The sequence below is a fragment of the Athene noctua genome, chromosome 4, assembly GCF_965140245.1.
Source record: "Athene noctua chromosome 4, bAthNoc1.hap1.1, whole genome shotgun sequence".
Taxonomy (NCBI): Eukaryota; Metazoa; Chordata; class Aves; order Strigiformes; family Strigidae; genus Athene; species Athene noctua.
In genome coordinates, this window is record NC_134040.1 from 73012965 (window position 1) to 73032688 (window position 19724).

Genomic DNA, 19724 nt, shown 5'->3' on the forward strand with positions numbered 1-19724 from the left:
CTTCAAACATTATGGAATCTGAAGACTTTTTCTGTATGAGCAGAAATATCCTCCTATGAATTCTGAAATTAAGTTCTGGTAATTTTATTGTCAAATTCTTTACAAGTAATTTACGTTTAATGTCTGTGTACACATTTTGATTTTGCTGTTTGCTAAGAAAATATTTATTAAGATCAGAAGTTTAACATAGTAAATCAAACACTTAACATTCACTGGACTTCAAACATAGATATAAAATACCTTACAAAATTTTTTTATGGGATTACAGAAAGCAAATGCACAGGGTTTTTCTGTTTCAACACTGAATTAATCCCAAGCCAAAACCAAAAATAACCCCTAAAAGATCACAAAAAAGGCATGATAAACTGCATTTTTGTCATGGTTGCACTGCTATGTAATAAGCCCTTTTTACAAACATTTACTTAATGTTTAAAAAAAAAAATCAATTAAAAATGTATTCCAGCTAAAAGAACTATTGGATTAACAGCTGATTTTTAACTGACTTTACACCATGAAATTCTATTAAGAGAGGTACCTTAGTCACTTAGTTTAAAATATGGAGTAGAGATAGAAAAAAAATTAACCTTTAGTAGTCTTTAATATAAAATGCACTAAATTTTCCAAAATAAGATTATGACACACTAGTGCCAAATTATGCTGACAAAAGCTGATATCAGCTTCCTTCTAACTAAAATTCATTTCACAAAACCTTTATATATTACATGAATATTCAAGTAAACTATTTAAAAATATTTAAAAACGCAAAAACTGAATTATACAGTGTTTCAGAGAGATGGTTAATTTGGGAATGCTGTCATGTCCAACTATTTTTTTTTTCTTGTTTTTAAGACCATCATGATGCTACCTGATATGACAAGAAATCCTTGTCATTAACATTTGATACTTTTCAATGTATAACTTCAAAAAAATTATAAGAATTTAACATTTCACTGTGTACTTGTTCATTACTGTTTCTGTGTACTGTGCGACACTGAATCACACTACTGGCTTCCCTTTGTAAAGTGCTGAGTAACAGCCAAATTACATCAGATTTATCTGGAGGTGACAGTGCTCAGCGTCTTGCAAAAAAATCACCATTAAATTTCTATAATCAAACAGTAAAATAAAAAACCCCACAAGTTCAGCTGAGTAGCATGTGTGTTCACCAGTGTCAAATCTCTAAACAGAACCCTGAAAGACTAACAATGCTTTTTTTGCAGGCTGCATTCTTTATATCCATCGGCTGCAATAACATTAACATATTTTATTAATTATTCAAACACCGGACACCTCTGCTTGAGGGCGAGTTGCTCACTAGTTTTGGTCAAGTGGCTTTTGGGAAACTTTCAGAGCAAAATAACCCAGCAACAGGAAATTGGAATGGAAAATGCCAACCATGCACAGTCATATTACTGCAGGAATTGAGTAACACATGCAAGACAAAGAAGAGGTCAGAACATACCAAAGTAGCAATGGTTAAGAAGTTAGTAAAGTTTTCACAGTGTTTCATACAGCCTTTTACTTTAACACAAGTGCATCACTTACCACCACTATTGCTCAGACATTTTAAAACATCTCTTGGCCATGCAGATCAGTTTGAGAAGAAAACAGCAAATTACACTTCTTAGGCATTTTTAGACATTAAGTACAGCTTATAATTTTATTTTTATATTCAGTCTTATCAAACAGATGTTTTCAAGATAGTGTTGGGCTTGTAACATTCCTTCCAATTTTGTTGGATCCTAAGCACTAGATGCCCAAAGAACTGGCCAAATACACAAAGCTAAGCTTCGTTCAAATAGCCAAGTTTTTATATAAACAGAAGGTATAGGGAATTTCTTACTGGCGCTCCTAAATTTCTTCCTTCCTAACCTTGAGATGATCCTAACCTTGAGATGGTTGAAATTTATTCACTTGTTCACATACATCTTTGCCTCCTGGAAACATTACTCTACTGGGGTGATTTATGAAGAAGTAGAACTAGACTCAAGAACACCACTGACTTTTTTTTTTTCTCTGTCCAAAGAACAAAATACACATTTTTTTCCCCACTTGGCAAATTCTATTTGACGCCACATCACCACCACTCAACATTAATTTATAAAACAGAGACTTACTCCACTGTCAGACACAGCAGGGGAAAAATGTCCAGAGGATAAACGGGAGGCTCTTTATCAGATATAATTGCTTGCTCCTAAGGAGAGAATCCAGCTTCCCCTTAGTAATTCTTTCATAAATTAATAATTTGTTAAAATCATAGTCACAAGAATTTTAGCTATTAAACAAAATTCAAGTTTAAAAAAAAAACAAGAATAAATTAGTTACAGCCTTGTAAACAATTGTTCATTTATGTAACATACTTGGGGGAAAAAAAAGTTCCTCTATATAATAAATCCAAGACAGTACAAGGCACACATCACACTTAAGAATCCAAAGTGATAAAACCAGCAGATGCCTTCATCTTCTTTGTTCGCTGGTGTAATTGTGCTATAGACACTGTAAAAATATGTAGATTTTTGTTTACAGTCATTTGAAAATATTTCATGACTGTGCTTTTTCTGGTAAAATATTTGTGCTATTTTACAGAACAGTATGATTTGAAGCTCTTGGAATGAATCTTCTCAAATGTTCTCTACAAAGCTGCCGGGGAAAAGGCCAGTTTTTCCATTTCGTTGCAGAGTGCCTTTGAACCAGCCATCCTCACGTTTTTTGTGTACAAAAACAATGTCGCCTTCCTTAAGTTCAAGTTCTGCTTCGCTCTGTGGAGGATAGGATACCACAACCCTGTACCTGTGTAATTAGAAAAAAAAAACACCTTCGTTTAGGTTGGCTTTGTTGGGGTATTTTTTAAACCATTGCTTTTAAAAATATTCCTGTGCCTGTTAAAACTTATGAAAACAGGAAACTGCTTTGAACTGTTTGCAGAGTACATAATAACTTAAGTCCATCCTGAACAGAAAATAACAATAGCAACGTAATAAATTTAAGTCAAATGCAAGCATCTCCTATCAAGTTTTTTTTCACAAAGATTCCTGTAAAAATACATACAATGGTTAAGTAACAGAAGAAAACTGTAAACATATTTTTGGATAAAAATTTGCATTCCAGTCAGCCTGCATCAGCAATAATCAAAGCAGTCACAGCAGTAACTGGGCATAATTTTACAAATGTATGTTTAATATGATATTATCCCAGGGTACGCTCTTAAGGAAAGGCACAGAACAATGAGCAGAAATTAAAAAAAAATATTAATTTGCATTGTTGTTCTAAATTATTTTTGTTTATCTTAGAAACTTTTCAGGATAGAATGCATGGCATTGTATTTGGACACATGCACAATTTGTGTACTACTATATTGAAAGTAAACATTTTTAAAGTGTTCAACTCAATTTTTAAGCACCTGATAAAAGTGTATTTTTTTCAGTTTTTCACAGTAACATCATTTTTCAAATAAAAGCGCATTAAAAAGAGGCTACACTCTTCTCTGTTTTTAAACGTGCATAACACCAATCAATCTCTTCTACCATGGTTTGAGTTCACATCAACCTAAAGTGTCACAGCTCTGCAGACAATTGCATCAGCTTCTTTATCAAGTTTTCTGGCAGATGTTATAACTCAGTTTCTAGTTACACAACCCATAATGTCGGGATGTTGAAATCAAATAGGATCCATGGCTGACTGTAAAATTCAAAAGCTTCTAAGGTTAAGAGCCTTAAGTGCAGTGCTGGGAGATCTGTTGGAGAAAATCTGATTTTCAGTTAAAAGCAGAACGCTTTGCATTCATGAAGGTTATGTATTAATTAATAGATTAACATAATTATCTTAATAATCTTTGTTAATTTAACTTAATCTTAGTAAATTTTCACTGTTGCACATTTTTTGCACGTTTTCTGCATATTTTATACTTCTAGTAAAAGACGGAATACCAACTATAACTCAACACACGTAATAATACAAGTTAATTCTGTAATACTGAAATGGAGATACTATATTATAGTAGTACATTTTGCTTAAGAACATGTAAAACAAAAATTAAGTCTCCCCATATAGTTAAAAGTACTCAGAAAAGAGTAGCAGCACTGTGTAAATAATTAAAGTCTCTTAGAAAATCTATGTATAGCAAATCATATTAGAACTTGATCAGTTCTCAAATGTTATTTATTAGTGACTTGTAAGCTATGACTTTGTTTCAGTCATGACAATCCACAGATTTCAGAGCACTGGAATTCTTAGATTCATGCTTCACAGAAGTTAACAAGCCAATTACAAGATTTATTAGTGTACAACTTCAGAACGCTCCTCACCCAACCTAGGCAGCATAGCAGATGCCTGCACGATCTTCTGCTGTGGGCAACTTGGGTTTTAATGCTGACTTATGACATAAGGAGCAAACATAAACTGTAAGTTTAATTAAGACTGTAAACTACTTGAGATAAAACAATAGCTTGTACTCTGGCAGGACAAGGTAGTAAAAGGATAAAGAACCACAATAAAGCTATGAAGAACTGCTGTTGTAATAAAGAGCTTGCTTTCTGGCTGAAAATTAACCAGCACGCTACATAACACACATATAAGCCACTAGTTTTAGCCAAAAGAAAGCCCGTTAAAAAATGGGTTTCAAGAAGGTATCCTGCCTTAACTCGCATTCTGTCAAGTTCGGCCCTGTAAACATTTGACTTGAAAACCACTTGGTTTCAGTTTCTAATGCTGTCCGTCAGTAACCTCTCTGCTCTCCTGAACTGATAACTAGTCTGTTCTTTCCCTAGCTTCTGCTGCTACCTGTGGAGTGTTAAAACCAACATCTTTGCAAAAACCCATCTTCTCTTTGCTCTCCCTCAAGGATCACTGATTTGTGCAGAAACACTGTTCTCTTCAGCTTTCTGTACAGTTTTGAACTCCCTCAGCCCTGCAGTAACTTAGTACTTCTCATTAACTTTTAGCTGCCCAACTACTTTGATATCAATCTTTTAATCTAATTTCTAAAACAAAGCATAATACCCCTGGTGTTAAAATGCTATTTTACTGTATTTTTCAATGTTTAATGAGAAAGAACCCATCAGGCTTTGCACCTTTAAATCTTATCTTCTTTTCTTATGACAAGCCATCAAATTTTATGCCACATTTTACAAATTCTATTTGCCCAAATAAGAGGTGATCAAATCCAGACTCATCACACATTCATACAGCTGTCTACTCAGATCACCTTTGATCAGCAATGGAACAAAAACTATTTTTCCATCACCTACTATTTTTCCATCATCTACAACATACTGCCAAAACTGTCAATTGCATGCAGAGTAAAAAGCTTATGCTTCAGCTCAAAAGTTCATTGCCAGGTCCCTGGAGAAAAATAATGACATTTACTAAGCGTGGCCTATGTTTTGGAAAAACATGTTCATTCCCACACTTGACTCTTCCCAAATACTTCCTTGTTTATCTCCCTATTCAGTCTTTGCAAATGTTTTCAATGTCTGAAGGTGAAATTTGCAGATCCTTTGTGGGGATCTAATCTATTTTACACAGACCTAAGATGCAGAATATATATTTTCTTCTATTTTCTTTGACCGTCTTACGCTATTTTTCATTCTTTTTCAAAATATTATCCTAATTCTTTATAATCAGCTAGTGATAAAATATTAATATTGTAAGAAAAGTACTTCAGCTTCCCAGAAGCAGCCACTATATTTGCCATCAGTTCTTTCTTGATATTCCTAATGTGTCTGGCTGTATCCCACAGTGCTCTTGCACTGTATATTTGGGTTTTGTTTGGTTTGGGGTTTTTTTTGAGGAGGGTGATGGTGGCAGTGGTCTGTCTTTACATTTCTCCATTCTACTTTTCATTTTTAATATTGGCATTTCTCACATTTTTCAGTAACATGAAAAAGATTGTATCTTTCAGGTGTTTTTCTCTTTCTTCATTGCTTCTGTTTCACTAGACACAAAATACTGCTTTTCTTCCCAGCTATTTGTAGTTGATTTTTGGACAATTATCTGTGGTTTTCCTGATCACCAAGTGGATAAAAATATTTTCTCACATGCAGAAAATATTAGCTGAGGAAAACACAGAAAGTTAGAATTACTATTATTACACAAGTTAAATTCATACTTATTCAACTTCTTGCTTTAGTTTCTTTTTCTTGCACTTTGAATTTTTACTTTTCAGCTCACCTATGCCCTGCTGTTGTGCAGCTCTCCTGTCAGCTGAGTAGGTGCCTTGACTCCTACAGATAATCAACACCCATGCAGGGCAGACTGATTCTCAGCATTTAACATCATTCAATGCTGCCAGATGTGATAAAACCTCCTGCTCTCTAAAGCCACTGGCATGCTCAGTGGAAGCAGATGTTACACCAGTCATTTTGTGGTGAATAAAATGACTTAGGGGCACTTTAATCACAGAAGAAAATTACTGCTGTCCTTCACTGTAACTGGATGAAAGATTCATATTATAGTTTAGGATATGCAGTGATGTGTATTTAGGTTCAACTTCAGGTCTTTTAATGCCACTGTGGGGTGCTGGGAAATTTATCATTACAGTGCCGTATATTTACTGTAAAACTTAAGGCTACTTAATCAATGTTTCCCCTTTAAAAGAGAAAGTTCATGAAAAGAGCTTGAAATATTCTTCTACCTCTTGTCATAGGAAAAATTAAATCCCTCCGATAACCAAATTACTGTGCATCCATAGCATAACATGGCTCCCTCTGACAACTGCGGGGAGCTGGGTCTAGCTTTCTAATGGAAAGACAGTCAGTGATCCTTGGCCTTGTCTGCACTGCATCAATACAAGAAAGCACAACACCCAAGACAACCTGTGTCTTGGCTGGAAAAATCAGAAAAAATGACCAGGAATTCTCCAAATTAGAAGCAAGGTTTGGCTGAAATTTCTGTTTGACTTCTCTGCTCTTTCTGTACAAGGAATACACGAAAGATCATGGACCGCAGTGAGCAACCAACGTAATTCACAGAAGAGTGAATACAGGAACGGGAACTACAGAGAATACCTGAAATACTAAGAGAGAAGAGAATGCCATCATCTTCCCTTCCTTTAGAGAAAAGGCCACTAGTATTAAGTATCCATCTGCAAATCCATGTCACAAAGAGCTTGTTTGCTATCAAATAAATCAAATGCTCATCCATTTATTCTGTATGATTGGAAACAAGTTCACAATTTTTACTTCCAGTTTTCTGTAGAACATACAGGAAAGACACTCTAGGACAATGTGCAATTCTAGTGAATGGAGAAACAGTGGAATTAGAGTAAAAAGTTGTTATTGCATCGTAAAGGAAGCAAGGAGTTTGGGGAAAACTCTGTATCCAGAAGAGGAACATTTTCTAGTGCTTTCTGGAGTTGAGCCAGCTACTCTCACTCCTAATTCATGCAGAACCTGACTCCTAAATCCTCTAGTCACCTTTGAAAATAAAACTTGAACACTAATAATTATACTGCAAAGCCAGAGTCAAAATAGAAAGAGTACTGTATCTTTTTCCAGTCAGATTGTACCCTGTGATTGGAATTGTAATATATATGAGCAGAACAGTATTAGCAGGAGATTTCTGTTCTTCAGCTTCCTGTTGAGCTTACCCTCATGAATATTTCCCTCCTCAAGCCCAAATTTTCACAGAAGATACCACTGCATCATCAGTATGTTTCTTACCTACCCCTTCTTCCAGACTAATGAAGATTAAACAATGCTTATAAATTATTTTGAAGATATTGAGTACAAAGTAACATGTATTATTAAACAACACATTTTAAGCGATTTGGCCTAAGAAAATGTAAACATGACAAGCATATCAACAGGAAAAACATTAACATTGCCCTGAAAAGGACAAAGGCAACCCAGAAAAAATTCTGTTTAAATACACTGACCAAAATTCTGCATGACTACCAGGGAGAATGATCTTGTGGTAGCACTTCTCTGGTAGCAATTATCACTTAAATATAATTATTACTTTAGTAAGGATACAGAGATATATTCAAAAGAAAATTAGAGCACATATTATTTCCAGGTCAGTAAAAACATACAACATCATTCTCTTAGTTTTGAGAAAAAAAAATTTCCATCATGGAAGTGAAAACAGTACTTTTTGTGAGGATGCAAATAGCTTCAGCCAAATACCCACTAGTCATGCCAGAATGAATTTGATATTATTTTCACATTCAAAGCATAAAAACACGTTAGTGTGCCAAACAGATTATGATAATGTGAAAATAAATTATGTTATTCTTAAAGAAAAGTCTTTCAGGCTTTATTTTCCATCTGTAAGTGTAAATCTACTTCCGTAACTCTAAACCTACAGAAATTCAGTACACAACAGAAATTTCCTGCAAAGAAACTGTATAGAAACAGTAATAATATTTTTTAAAAATATTAAATATAAAAAATATGACAGAAGTAAAATAAAAGGCAAAGTAGAAACTTACGTACTCTCTGGCTCTTAATACATGGACATAGCTTAAGATCAATGGGCCTCTGGAAATACAATGGTTATTTCCACACACCATGAATTAACAGTATCAGAACAAAGTCTACAACAGTCAGCATGAATCTGTTCAGTCCTAAAGCTGTTAACATTGCAACTCAACTATTTTTTTCTGTGACAGTCTTCATATTGCTTGTCTACTACCAGGAATAACAAAAAGAGACAGTGGTTATAAAACTGCCACTTCCTTCACAGTCCATGCAACCTACTGAGGACCTGAAAATTTGAAAATAATAGGTGGACACAGAAGAAAACTGACAGAACTTCAAAGCAACTGCCCAGCAGTTTCAGACTCCAAACAACTATTTGTTTTTCAGGCTCACTTGCCAGGACACAGAGGCTGCCCTAGAGCTTGCTATGTGGAATGCACAGTAATGGGGTATTTGGGTAGTAAATTATCTTTGCAACAGCTCAAGAAATCACATATTAAACCTACTAATAGAAAAGGATCTCATTCACCATATATTTAGGTTGGCAGTTATGCACTGCTAAAAATCTTGAAGGACTAACCTGGTATTTGTAAATGCAAGAATATAATGTGTTCATGTTCTGCAAAACAGGAGGCCTATTTTATCTACCTCAGCTCTCATACCAAACCTGTGATCACTGTATTTGAGTGTCTATTCATTCCAAAGCCTCAAAGTAACAGAAAAGTAAGCAAACAAACATATGAGTGTTGGTTGATAAGCATAAAAGCACTGTTAAAAAAGTAAGTTTCAACTTACTATAAAATCTCAGCATTTTGAAGCAGTTCTAATATACTCTGCAAGTGTGAGAGTGGATTTTTTCCTTGGTTTGCCCGAGTCTAGCTGCATAGGATCATTTACCTTTCACAGACAAGAGGCCTGGATTCATTCAGGACCGGACCCAGGGATGAGCAAGGCTGCCGAGGGGGTGGTGCTATTGGAATAGAGGAATCCAGGGAACTTGTTTTCCGATGCAGTGTCTCCTGTGCCAGCCCAGAGACCTCACTGTCGGCGGGACAGGGTCCAGCTTTGCTGTGACCGCCTGCTGATGGAAGCTCTGGCCCAACCGCACCTTGCAGGGCTAACTCTGCAGCTGCTTGCTCAGCCTCCAGCGTTGGTGATGCTGGAGGTGATAATCGGGGCTTGCGTTTAGTGGATGCTCCAGAAAGCAGTTTCAGCAAACCTTTTTTTTCTTTCTGTAAACCAAAAGCAGTGCTTCATTTTAGAACAAAAGTCTCCTATGAAGAGCTGAACACTTCCTTCTGAGACATGCCATTATGATCAGAGAGGACTCGGTAAATTATGAGGAGATATTTGAGATAGTACAAATTACAAACGGTAATCATGAAAATTATATGAGAGAAAGATAATTATGAAAATTCTAAAGAGAAAAACAGTAAGTCATTTAGACCATAAAACAGCTAAGACCTTTCACTTAGTTAAGACTTACCTTAAAAGCCAATGGCACTGGCCCAAAAGGTTGTCTAGAAAAATGAGTGAGGAGTTAAGATTCCCATTGTGGGAATCTAAGAAGTAAAATATTTCATTAACATGGATGTTTCTAGGAAGGCATAAAGAGTCATTTCAAACCAAGCAGGGAGAAAAGTCTGCCCTGGAGGCTGCTGTTTAGATAAGCTTATTTATCCTCCCTCAGTAAGGGAAGACCTTCACGATTTAACAGAAATTTGCCACATGGGGAATGTATCGTGTTTTGCTACTCTCCTAGAGGGGAGAATTGTAAACATTCTTTTTGCTTGTCCAGACAGGAATCCCTGAAGACTATTACTTACCCTGAAGAGAATTATTTAAGTAGCTTTTGTGTTTCTTGTCTTTTTTTTTTAAGGGGTGTGGCAGTGATCTTCTCACCAACCCTTTGACTGAGTGAATTGAGTACTTAAGAGAGGTGCCAGATTGTAAACCCTGGAGACAAAAATAAGCTATTTAACCACAGAAAGAGAAAAGCATGAGCAATGTGAGATTTTTGTTATAGCTTGGGATGCAGTGGAATTGGTGAACTGTGAATGAAAAATCCTCTGTCCTTCTTCCAAGTGTTCAATAACTTAAAGTTATTTCAGCAAAGAATTGATGTCTAGCAAAGGGGAAAGAAAAAAAGAAACTCAGAGAAATTAACATAGTCCAAATATGTTAGCATCTTTTCAAACTATAAGGAGTGCATGTGGGTGAAGAGTAGTAAACTTGAAAAAAACCTTTCTTACATCACAATTGTAAAACAAAACCAGTTAGAAAGTTGGAGGAATGTTTCTGCCTGCAATGTAACATTATCACATAGCTTGCTGGACAGTGAGAATGAGTTTAGACACAGAGGAAAAATACTTCAAATAGAAGGAAGGAAAGCAGTATCACTAAAGACTCTACTGATCTATATTTAGAAGAGACAGTTACGTGCTTTTTTTTTTTTTCTTTCTCCAATAAACATTGCTGCTAAGATGTTTTTCATAATCGCTCAGTGTGACTGCTTAATAAGGAAGACAACCTAAAAAGAATACTGATTTTCACTAAATACGACGTTTACTTTATTAGACTGAACTTTTATCTTCCTGCAAGTTCGTAGGGGGTTTCTTTTTTTTGTTTGTTTGTTTTTGTTTGTTTCATTACAGGCGTAATAGTTTACAGATACTTACTGATAACATTTGCTAACCATACAACTTTCTAAAGTATTCAGGAAACCAAATGCAGGTAAACAAAATACTTAAAATTCCAACAGTCATTCTAATAGTTCTTCTGAGCTTTATCCATTCACCTTTTGTTTTGCCTGCTTAAGGCATGAAACTGCTACCCTATTTTAACCATTCTCCAAGGTCTGCTCTGTATTTTATCCATCCTAAATTATTCTTGTATGGCCAAGAATAAATTTGTCCATAGCTGTAGTCACAAAATGGCTGCCTGGATTTCAGGTTCAGTCTTAAAAACCTTACAATGCTGCTATTCAGCAAATCTAAGAAAAAAATATGGATCTCTTAAAAGTCTGCATGATGAAAAGTGGGAGAATTTGAGGGAATTATTTTATTCTCTACCCACCTTGCCATCCTTGTCTGCTTTACTGACAGCAGCATTTCCACCAGCTGCTAAAGCACTCTCTGGAGATGCAGGAGCTCCAGGATGAGAGTTTACACTTCTTCCACCAATATCTCCCTCCAAAGATGAAGCAGCAATGTTAGGAGAATTCAAAGAAGCTGCTGCACACGCCAGTGGGATGGTTGAGCGGTTCACATTCACAGCTGTGACGTAAGCAGCAGTATTGGGAAGCTGGGGCTGGAGCTGCTGGGAGGCAACAGAGTGGTGGGGAATGATCACAGCTGCAGGAATAAGGCATGTTGGACTCTGTGCTTGTATGGGTGTGACTGCTGCTGTAGGTCTTTCTTGACTGTGTGCAGCAACTAGAACAAAAAAAAATAAAATGTGAGAGAGTTCATCTTTTCACAAGACACAGAAAGTGAAGTACAGTCACTGTGTTACAGCTAATCAGTCATAAGAAGCTTCCTTCCTACTTCTGTAACTTCCATTTATATTACTATAATGGTATCTTACACAGCATCAAATTTATGTCACCAGAATAAAGAAGTAGCATATGCTATCCTAACTTGCAGTATGCAACACAAGAATAACAGGACTACAACTATTGTGAAGAAATCCAAGCTGCCAAGTAAAATGCCTCACATACAGACAGAGATGCAAAGTGAAGATTACATTTTAGTTCGGAAGAGCTAGCTAAATGTTGCCTGGAACTTGTTTGTTCCTTTAACATGCTCTGTAGTTGTCAGGGCACATAAAACAAAGTAGGAAGAAACACTCCTTATAGAAGCTGCTAAAAATATAATTGGATTGTTTTCCCTAAACTATTCACAAAATCCACAACAGATTTAGTGGGTCTTTCAAACAATAAGTACAGTGGCAATTACTGCTATGAGTGGTTTCTCTGAAAAGGTAAGCTATTGTCTCTTGGGATGTTTAAATATAGAAGTGGATTTACTCATACTCCTGTGAAATAAAAGGAACATCTACACTGGAAGTTGAAGAATACCACAGGGCTGAACACACTAACCTGGGCTGCAGTCTAGCTGCAAAGCACAGAGCTCTGCATGAACTAATTTATCCTTTTCAAGAAGCAACATAACTATTATAGTTACATGGTCAATCATACATGCTTTTGGATCATTTCAACAGCTTCAGTATCTCTGCACCACTGGGTGGTATGAACTGCAGGCAACTGAGTAATATGAGGCAAAATGCGGCATCCTAGTGCTGCACAGCCTTTCTTTCAAGGTCTAAGAAGGGGTCATCCCTCTAGCTTGGTGCATGTCCATCTCAAATGTATCAATTCACCCTGATTTTTCAGAGTTTTGGGCTTGTTATAAGTGATATCCTGGAATCAAGCCTCCAGCACTTGCTCTTTATTCTGCTCTTTACAAATTTCCCTGGTAAACTGGTTAAATTGCATCAACAGTTTATCAGAGAAGACTGACAAAGGTCACATATTTGATATAGCAATCCCACAGTGTTATACCCAATGATAAGAAACACAAATTCTTTCTTGAAAACAAAGCACCACTAATGCTATGTCTATTTTTTGATACATAACCTCTTCCCTTGTAGCAAACCCTTCCTAAACTGAGTACCATGAACATTCCTAAAAGGAAGACAAGGAGAGTGCAGCAAGATTTTTGGTAAAAAACAATTATTAATGATACCTTTTATTCATGAGACAAAGTCAGTTTTCTTACAAGTAGCTGCTATTCTTCAAGATATGTCTATACTTACATGCAATCAATGGAGTACAAGCATGGAATAGTTTTCTAGGGTTTTTTATCTTATCCCTGATGAAATCCATAGGAAAAATGCTTCAAGTCACCCTATTCTCATATAGTTTATCTTTTAATGAAAGAGGCAGAATATACATTTTCTTTCCAGTTCCTCCCAATCAAAGAATGCATACCCCCTCAGTGAGGGTGATGACAAGCAATGTCTCACTAAGATCATTTGAAGAAGGGTCCTTGAAGTCCTGAGCTAAACTGAAACTGAAGAACAGCCCTGCTAAATGCAGCATTGATCTCCGAAGCCTCATCAGAAGAGTAACACTCAGAAAAAGTGCTATAGAAAGCTTAAGATGATTACATTTCAGACGCTGACTACAAAGTTCTCTGTAACATTTGAACATAAAGCAACCATTATTGCTTCAGTTCTCATGCCCTTATAGGGGACAGATCTGTATTTGTGACTGAACAGTACACCTTTACACCACAATCCAATGTTAAGGTCTCTGCAAAGAGAGTGCAGCCCCTTTGATTTTTTCCATTTTGGACCTGAAAAGTTGGTGGGGAGTATGTTGTCATGTCTTCCAGCTGAATGGAACTGTAAGAGCTTATTCATCTTGACAGCAGTGCGGTGATGGGGACAGAAAGGCCTCTGGAGCCCACAGGAGCTTTCTCCTCTGTATTGTCACTTGCAAACTTCTAGACAGCTCAAAAGAAAGATTTAGAGTAGAAACCACCTATGCCCGAGAGGCAGGAAAGTACACATGCTTTGCTTAGTTTCTCTTACCCGCTGCCAATAGCACCTGGTTAGTTTTATTTAAAGGTAAAGAATAAAGCTGTTACAGAGGACTATCACATCTGTTCCAGTCTAAGATCAGACTGGAGGAAGATGAGGCCAATTAAGGAAATAAAATATCTGAAGACCTATGTATATATCCTACCTCCAAAACCAAACCTGGTGCTGACACCTGAACATGCACAGGGTGCCCTAGGAGATACATGACTCTGAAGAGGGAGTGAGCTAATTCATAGATCTTGAGACCATAAGAAACAATCATCCTTAAGGGAATAACAGAAAATACCATTTGCATCTTTTGCTTTCTCTTCTGATCTGCCAATAAAAATCTCATGATTAAAAAACCCCTTTGTCATGACTCTCTCAGCCAAGAAATCTGAGGCCCCAAATTCAAGCCTGGAAGAAGGAACGTTGGGATAGTATGAAATAGAGTATATTCTTTTTTTCTTTTCTTTTGAGGCCCTGGGAGCAACTGGAACAGATTAGGCTCCAGTTGTGTGGTATTTTCCTAGCCTGGCAAATCCACAAAGCAGTGCATGGATTTGGTAAACAAAAACTCTTAAAAACACCACTATCAGTCTTTATGGATCTGGGTTTAAATAACAAGAAGGCATGTTTCACTATGATGTGGCCTGCCCCAGACAATAAAGGCAGAGTTATACCTGTCAGAAATACATACTTTTATGACATAGATGGTATGGATTTTGAAGCCAGTATAGCCTCAGTGTTTCAGAGTCAAAGCTGAAAGAAGTTGCAGTCAAAGTTAGAGAACAAACTGGAACGCCTAAGGACCAACCCTGAGCCAGAGATGTGAAAAAGAGGAGGGAATGAATACTAAAGGTCTTCAAAGATGTTAGGAGATAATTTACAAGTGAATGCTAAATTAGAGCAATCTGTAGCTGTTTTGCAGTTAACACAAAAAAATAAGCTATGACTCAGATGTTCTTACCACTTTTATTACTATATGAATTGCATATGAGTGGGGAAGCTCAAAGAATGTCCCAATACCAGATACTGCTGGAATACAAAAATTCCACCTCAAATACTTGCATATAATTTCCCAACATTCAGAGTATGTACATACACACAGTTGCTTAGAAGAGAATAATGAAAGATTCAACCATTCAGAGAGATAATATTGTCATTTCAGAAAGCATTCAACCTTAAAAAACAACATTAAAAGTGCCTTAAAAAGCCCCTAACATCTATTTACATATACCCTGACTCCAGGCACTTGCCCAGACAGATCCTAAAGTTTGTCTGACACATATAAGAAGCTTTGTTTTGTTTTTTTACCTGTTCTAACTGCATTGCGAGCCTGGTTGACTGTCATTTGTCCTGTCACGTGCATAAGGACCTTGGTTTGCGGACTAGTTTGGATATGCGCTGCAGAAACCACAGCCGTAGGTACTGTGCTGGAGTTCACCGCCACACCATTCCCCTGGAGCTTCTGAGATGTTCCACTAGCAGTGGAAGGGCTGACCATAGTTACCACTCGTCCCGTTTGGCCAGCAGTAGACATGGGAACTTTTGTTTGTGATGCACTTGTCACTGTCCTGCCAAAATTAAAAGCAAAACACTAAAACACAACTGAAAAATGACCTAGTTACTAAAATCCGCAGCTCTTCTATTATCCAATTTTAGCATTAAATCCAAGAACAGAATCATTTTGGACTTGAAACTAGACAAACTATTTAGACACTTGTATAAAAATATACCTTGTAACTGGAGCCACATAGTTTCCAGGAAAAACACCAATCTTGCTTGTATGCATGGAAGTTCCCTTGAACCAGCCATCTTGACAGCGTTCAAACACTAGGAACATTTCTCCCTTCCGCAGTTCCAGTTCATCTTCTTTTCGAGGAGTGTAAGGGTATATAGCTATATACCTAAAAGATAGGGAAGTAGATGCAATTGATGAACCTAAACCAACTGAAAACATCACTTGTATTTTCTGGCAGACAGATTTCACTCAGAGATGAGAAGGCATGACAAAGGATTATGTGTTAGTTGATCCATCATACTATTACAATATTAAAGCAGAAGTTACAGCAGTATTAAGGGAAACAATGACCGTTAAGAATATCCTCCTAACTGCACTTTAATGTCCTGTACAATACTTCTAATAAGGTTGTCCATTTTCTTAATTTAGTGAACTTAATTATATAGGTGTTTATCAACTACAGATCCCAGCATATCCCACTTCTCTCTCCCTACAGCTGCTTCTAGTACCTCTCAGACTTTGTGACATGCCAACTTCTTTTTTCTTTGGAGGGGTGGAAAGCATGGAGAAGTTCAGTTAGTTGAGAGATAAAGATCAATATTAAAACTACTTTTCAAATTGCAAAACTGGAATCTCCCTGTGCAACAGCAGTGCCAAAGAAAGGATACGTTACTAGAACTTGAAGTCTATGGGTAAGGTAACTAGCAGTTATTCGCTTGTGAAGTTTATTTCCTTTTTTTTTTTCTTCTAAGCAACATTAATGCACAACGGTGCACCTGAAATCACAGTGAGCTCAGAAACATTCAGCATTTTTTCTTTTTAAAAATGTATTCTTAGAAAAAGAAAAAGTAAAAATAAAACTGAAGCTCCTGCAGTTGCATGGTGGAATCTTCCGAGGGAAGTCTTCAAATAAGATTGCAGTTTCCTACTAACACATTAAAAAGTAATATTGTTTTAATCACTACGGTGTTCTTACTTTCTGCCACACTCTGAACATCAGAAAACCATTTAAACGGTTTATATAAAAATGTTTAATTATGGACCCAGACTTATGGGAAACAGCATTCTAATAAATAATTTTCTCAAGAATACACTTTTCACAAGAAGTGGCCAATTAGGGTAGATAGGTAGAATATTCCTTTTTTTGAAAAAGGACCCACAGTTTCTTAGAATGCTAGTGTTTCCCACACCCCTTGCAACCCAAGGGTAAAAAAGTGACTTTACAAAACTTTTTCATCAAAATTGTCCCTTGTGCACAGTAACAACAACATTAACGAGATGATTCTCCTTTTTGCATTATGTTTTTGTTCCTTACTGTCCATCCGGGAAACTTTGCATTATCTGCAGAAATGCTTTAAAGGCAATATAGGCACCTGGTAAAGCAAGTCCAAATACACTTTAAATGCAACATATGACACTGGCAACAAAAGGCTTCACTGGTACATGATTTAGGGGGATCTACAAAGCCACAGACTGAAGCTCTATGGGAAAGCAACTGATGTGCTTTAATTGGTGTTCATTAACTTCCCTTTTAGTTAAATCATTCCAAATTTCATTAGTATCCTCATATAGAGGAACGCTTTTAAGATGGAGGATGGGAATAAATGAGATGGGAACTTGATTAACTGCACTAAGCACAGTAATCCATAAGAAGCAGTGTTAAAATGCTTGACACGAAAGAAACAGCCCAAATCCAGATGCACCTGCTATACAAGAAGGGTGCTCTTTTGGAGTGGGAGGAAACCCGGTGGGAAGATAAAAATAAAGACACGGAACAAAAGCAGTCCTTGCATTATTCAAACATGTCCTATTAGATGGTTCAGCCACTCCTGAATTTTATTTTTAATTTTATCATTCTTATTCTCCAAGCTGCACACAAAGAAGTTTCCAATAATATTATTGTCGGCAGCACATATTAATATACAAAATATTTTCACCCAGAAGGATGACGCACATTTGCTTGTATTACAAGTGTGAAGACATAATGCTAACTAACAGCTTTCTGCCTTCATTCCAAATTGTCACCCACTAATTAAGTGAACTGTAGAATCTTCAGTCAAATTTCAATTTCAACTTACACAAGCAGTCTGACAATGACATACTAATATAACAGTCTAAATGAAATACAGCACTTCCTGTGTTTTGGCATAAGTTATTCCATGTAAGAATAGCCTTTTCAAACCATATGTAACAGAAAACACTGAATAAATTCACTCCAGTATTTGCCACTTGCAAGTTATACAGTCTTCATCATTAACTCAAGGGTTCCATTCATCTTCTGCATGACAAATACTTTATTTTTTTGAAGTGAGTCTTTTCTACACACAGCAAAAGCTGATTATATTTACCTAAGACATAAATAACCCTCAGAATGAAGGCTGTTTGGGGGATATCACCTTTATGTATGTTTTGTTGCTTTTGTTCTGAGCTGTATGCTTGGCTTTCTAGGAATTCTCGCAGAATATTGCCAGCTGGCATGATATAAGCACATGTGAAGTTACTGATCTCGTTCCATTTTTCTGACTGGCAAAAAGTTTCAGTTTTACTTACACACTTGGACGAGTTTGTGGTCGTAAATGTGCCATTTGGTCAGTTGATGCTGATGTAGGCCTCTGCATTACACCTCCAGACTGAGGTCCAGAAGAGGCTGATGCAATGATTGCAGCAGACAAGAGAGGTGGTGGCGGAAGTGGGGGATTCATATTCTGATTTTATGAGAACAAAAAAAAATAGCAACATATGATCAATATTGTTTGATGAGTTGATTTGGCTGAAAAAAAAAAAAAAAGTATGATATTCTAAGGAAATAGAAAGAAACCAGCCAATTTCAGTCTTCCTTTACCTACTGGTACAATGTAACTGGAGAATTAGGCTTGTCTGTATTTCTCTTTTTCCAGTTTAAAATCGGGATGTCTTGGCAGCTAATTAAGCAAATGACAAGCAATTTCTCAGCACAGGAAAAACTTACAGGATTGTTTCTAATTATAACGTCTTTAGAATAGGACACAACAAAAATACAGAAGCCTTCCAGGAGGTAGATACTGCATCCTCCTGCTGACTGTACTTCAAAACATGATTGTTTTTGTAACCTGAAGCTGAAACATAATACACAATTCAGCAGCAGTGCACCCAAACCCACCCCTTCTGGGGGAAATTTTCTTTTGATGTGTGGGTTACAAAAGCGAACACAATATGAGACCATAGTCGCTGAGCTATTGTTACCATTTTCTCTTATTCTTCGAGTTTAAAGAGTTAGCTTTTGAAATTCAGTATTATCAAGATTTGTAATCTTTAACAAACACCCCAGTAAAAAGGCACAGTTCCTTTACAGGCACATCATAATGGGGGTCCTGCCTACAGGCTTCTATGCCTTTTGAGAATCAATGGCACAATTGTTACCTTCTGCTCTCTAAAGCCTCAGACATTTCTTGAGGACCTGGTGTACTGACACTCCTGGGAAAAGTCTCTCACAAAAGGAGAACTTTTCCTTGCCCCCCTTCCAAAAATAATTATTTGTGTTATAACACACACAAAAAGAGTAATAAAATACCTCCAACATTTGAAAACGTAAGATTGAATTAATTTCAGTCATGATCTTCAACTTAACACAGTCCCTTAATACTGAAACAAAACTCTAAACCATACCACTTCAGGTTTAAAAACCATGTAACAAAAATACAAATCAACAAAAACATACATTAACAAAATGTCCTGAAGTACTGCCTGGCTTTTCCAGTACATCAGCGTATAAATACACAGCATTACATTATCAGTTTGGAAAATATGTAATTGAAAGTGATTTTAATTCTCCTCAAACAGCCTGCTTCTAAAGGGTGGGTATTTTTATTTTTCTAAGCAAAAATCTGTAAAGAAAATAAGTTTTAGTTCTACAGTGTGTATTACCTGGCTACATTTGGTGAAAGTGTTAATAAAAAGCTCTCTGAACTAGTCTTATGCTGTCAAGACACAGTAAAGAACTA

General features: G+C 36.5%; 1 protein-coding gene across 2 annotated transcripts in view; it reads right to left on the reverse strand.

Moving 5' to 3' along the window:
• Positions 1-1646: 1646 nt before the first annotated feature.
• The window catches only part of SH3RF1 (SH3 domain containing ring finger 1), an 86722-nt gene continuing 68644 nt past the window's right edge, over positions 1647-19724 (reverse strand). For both annotated transcript variants that reach the window (XM_074905738.1, XM_074905739.1), the window contains exons 7-12: positions 18295-18449; positions 15740-15910; positions 15318-15577; positions 11493-11851; positions 9315-9649; positions 1647-2790 (exon numbers count right to left, since the gene is read on the reverse strand). In XM_074905738.1, the coding sequence (XP_074761839.1) occupies positions 2622-2790; positions 9315-9649; positions 11493-11851; positions 15318-15577; positions 15740-15910; positions 18295-18449 (1449 nt within the window). In that variant the 3' untranslated portion in view covers positions 1647-2621. The remainder of the gene's footprint in view (positions 2791-9314; positions 9650-11492; positions 11852-15317; positions 15578-15739; positions 15911-18294; positions 18450-19724) is intronic.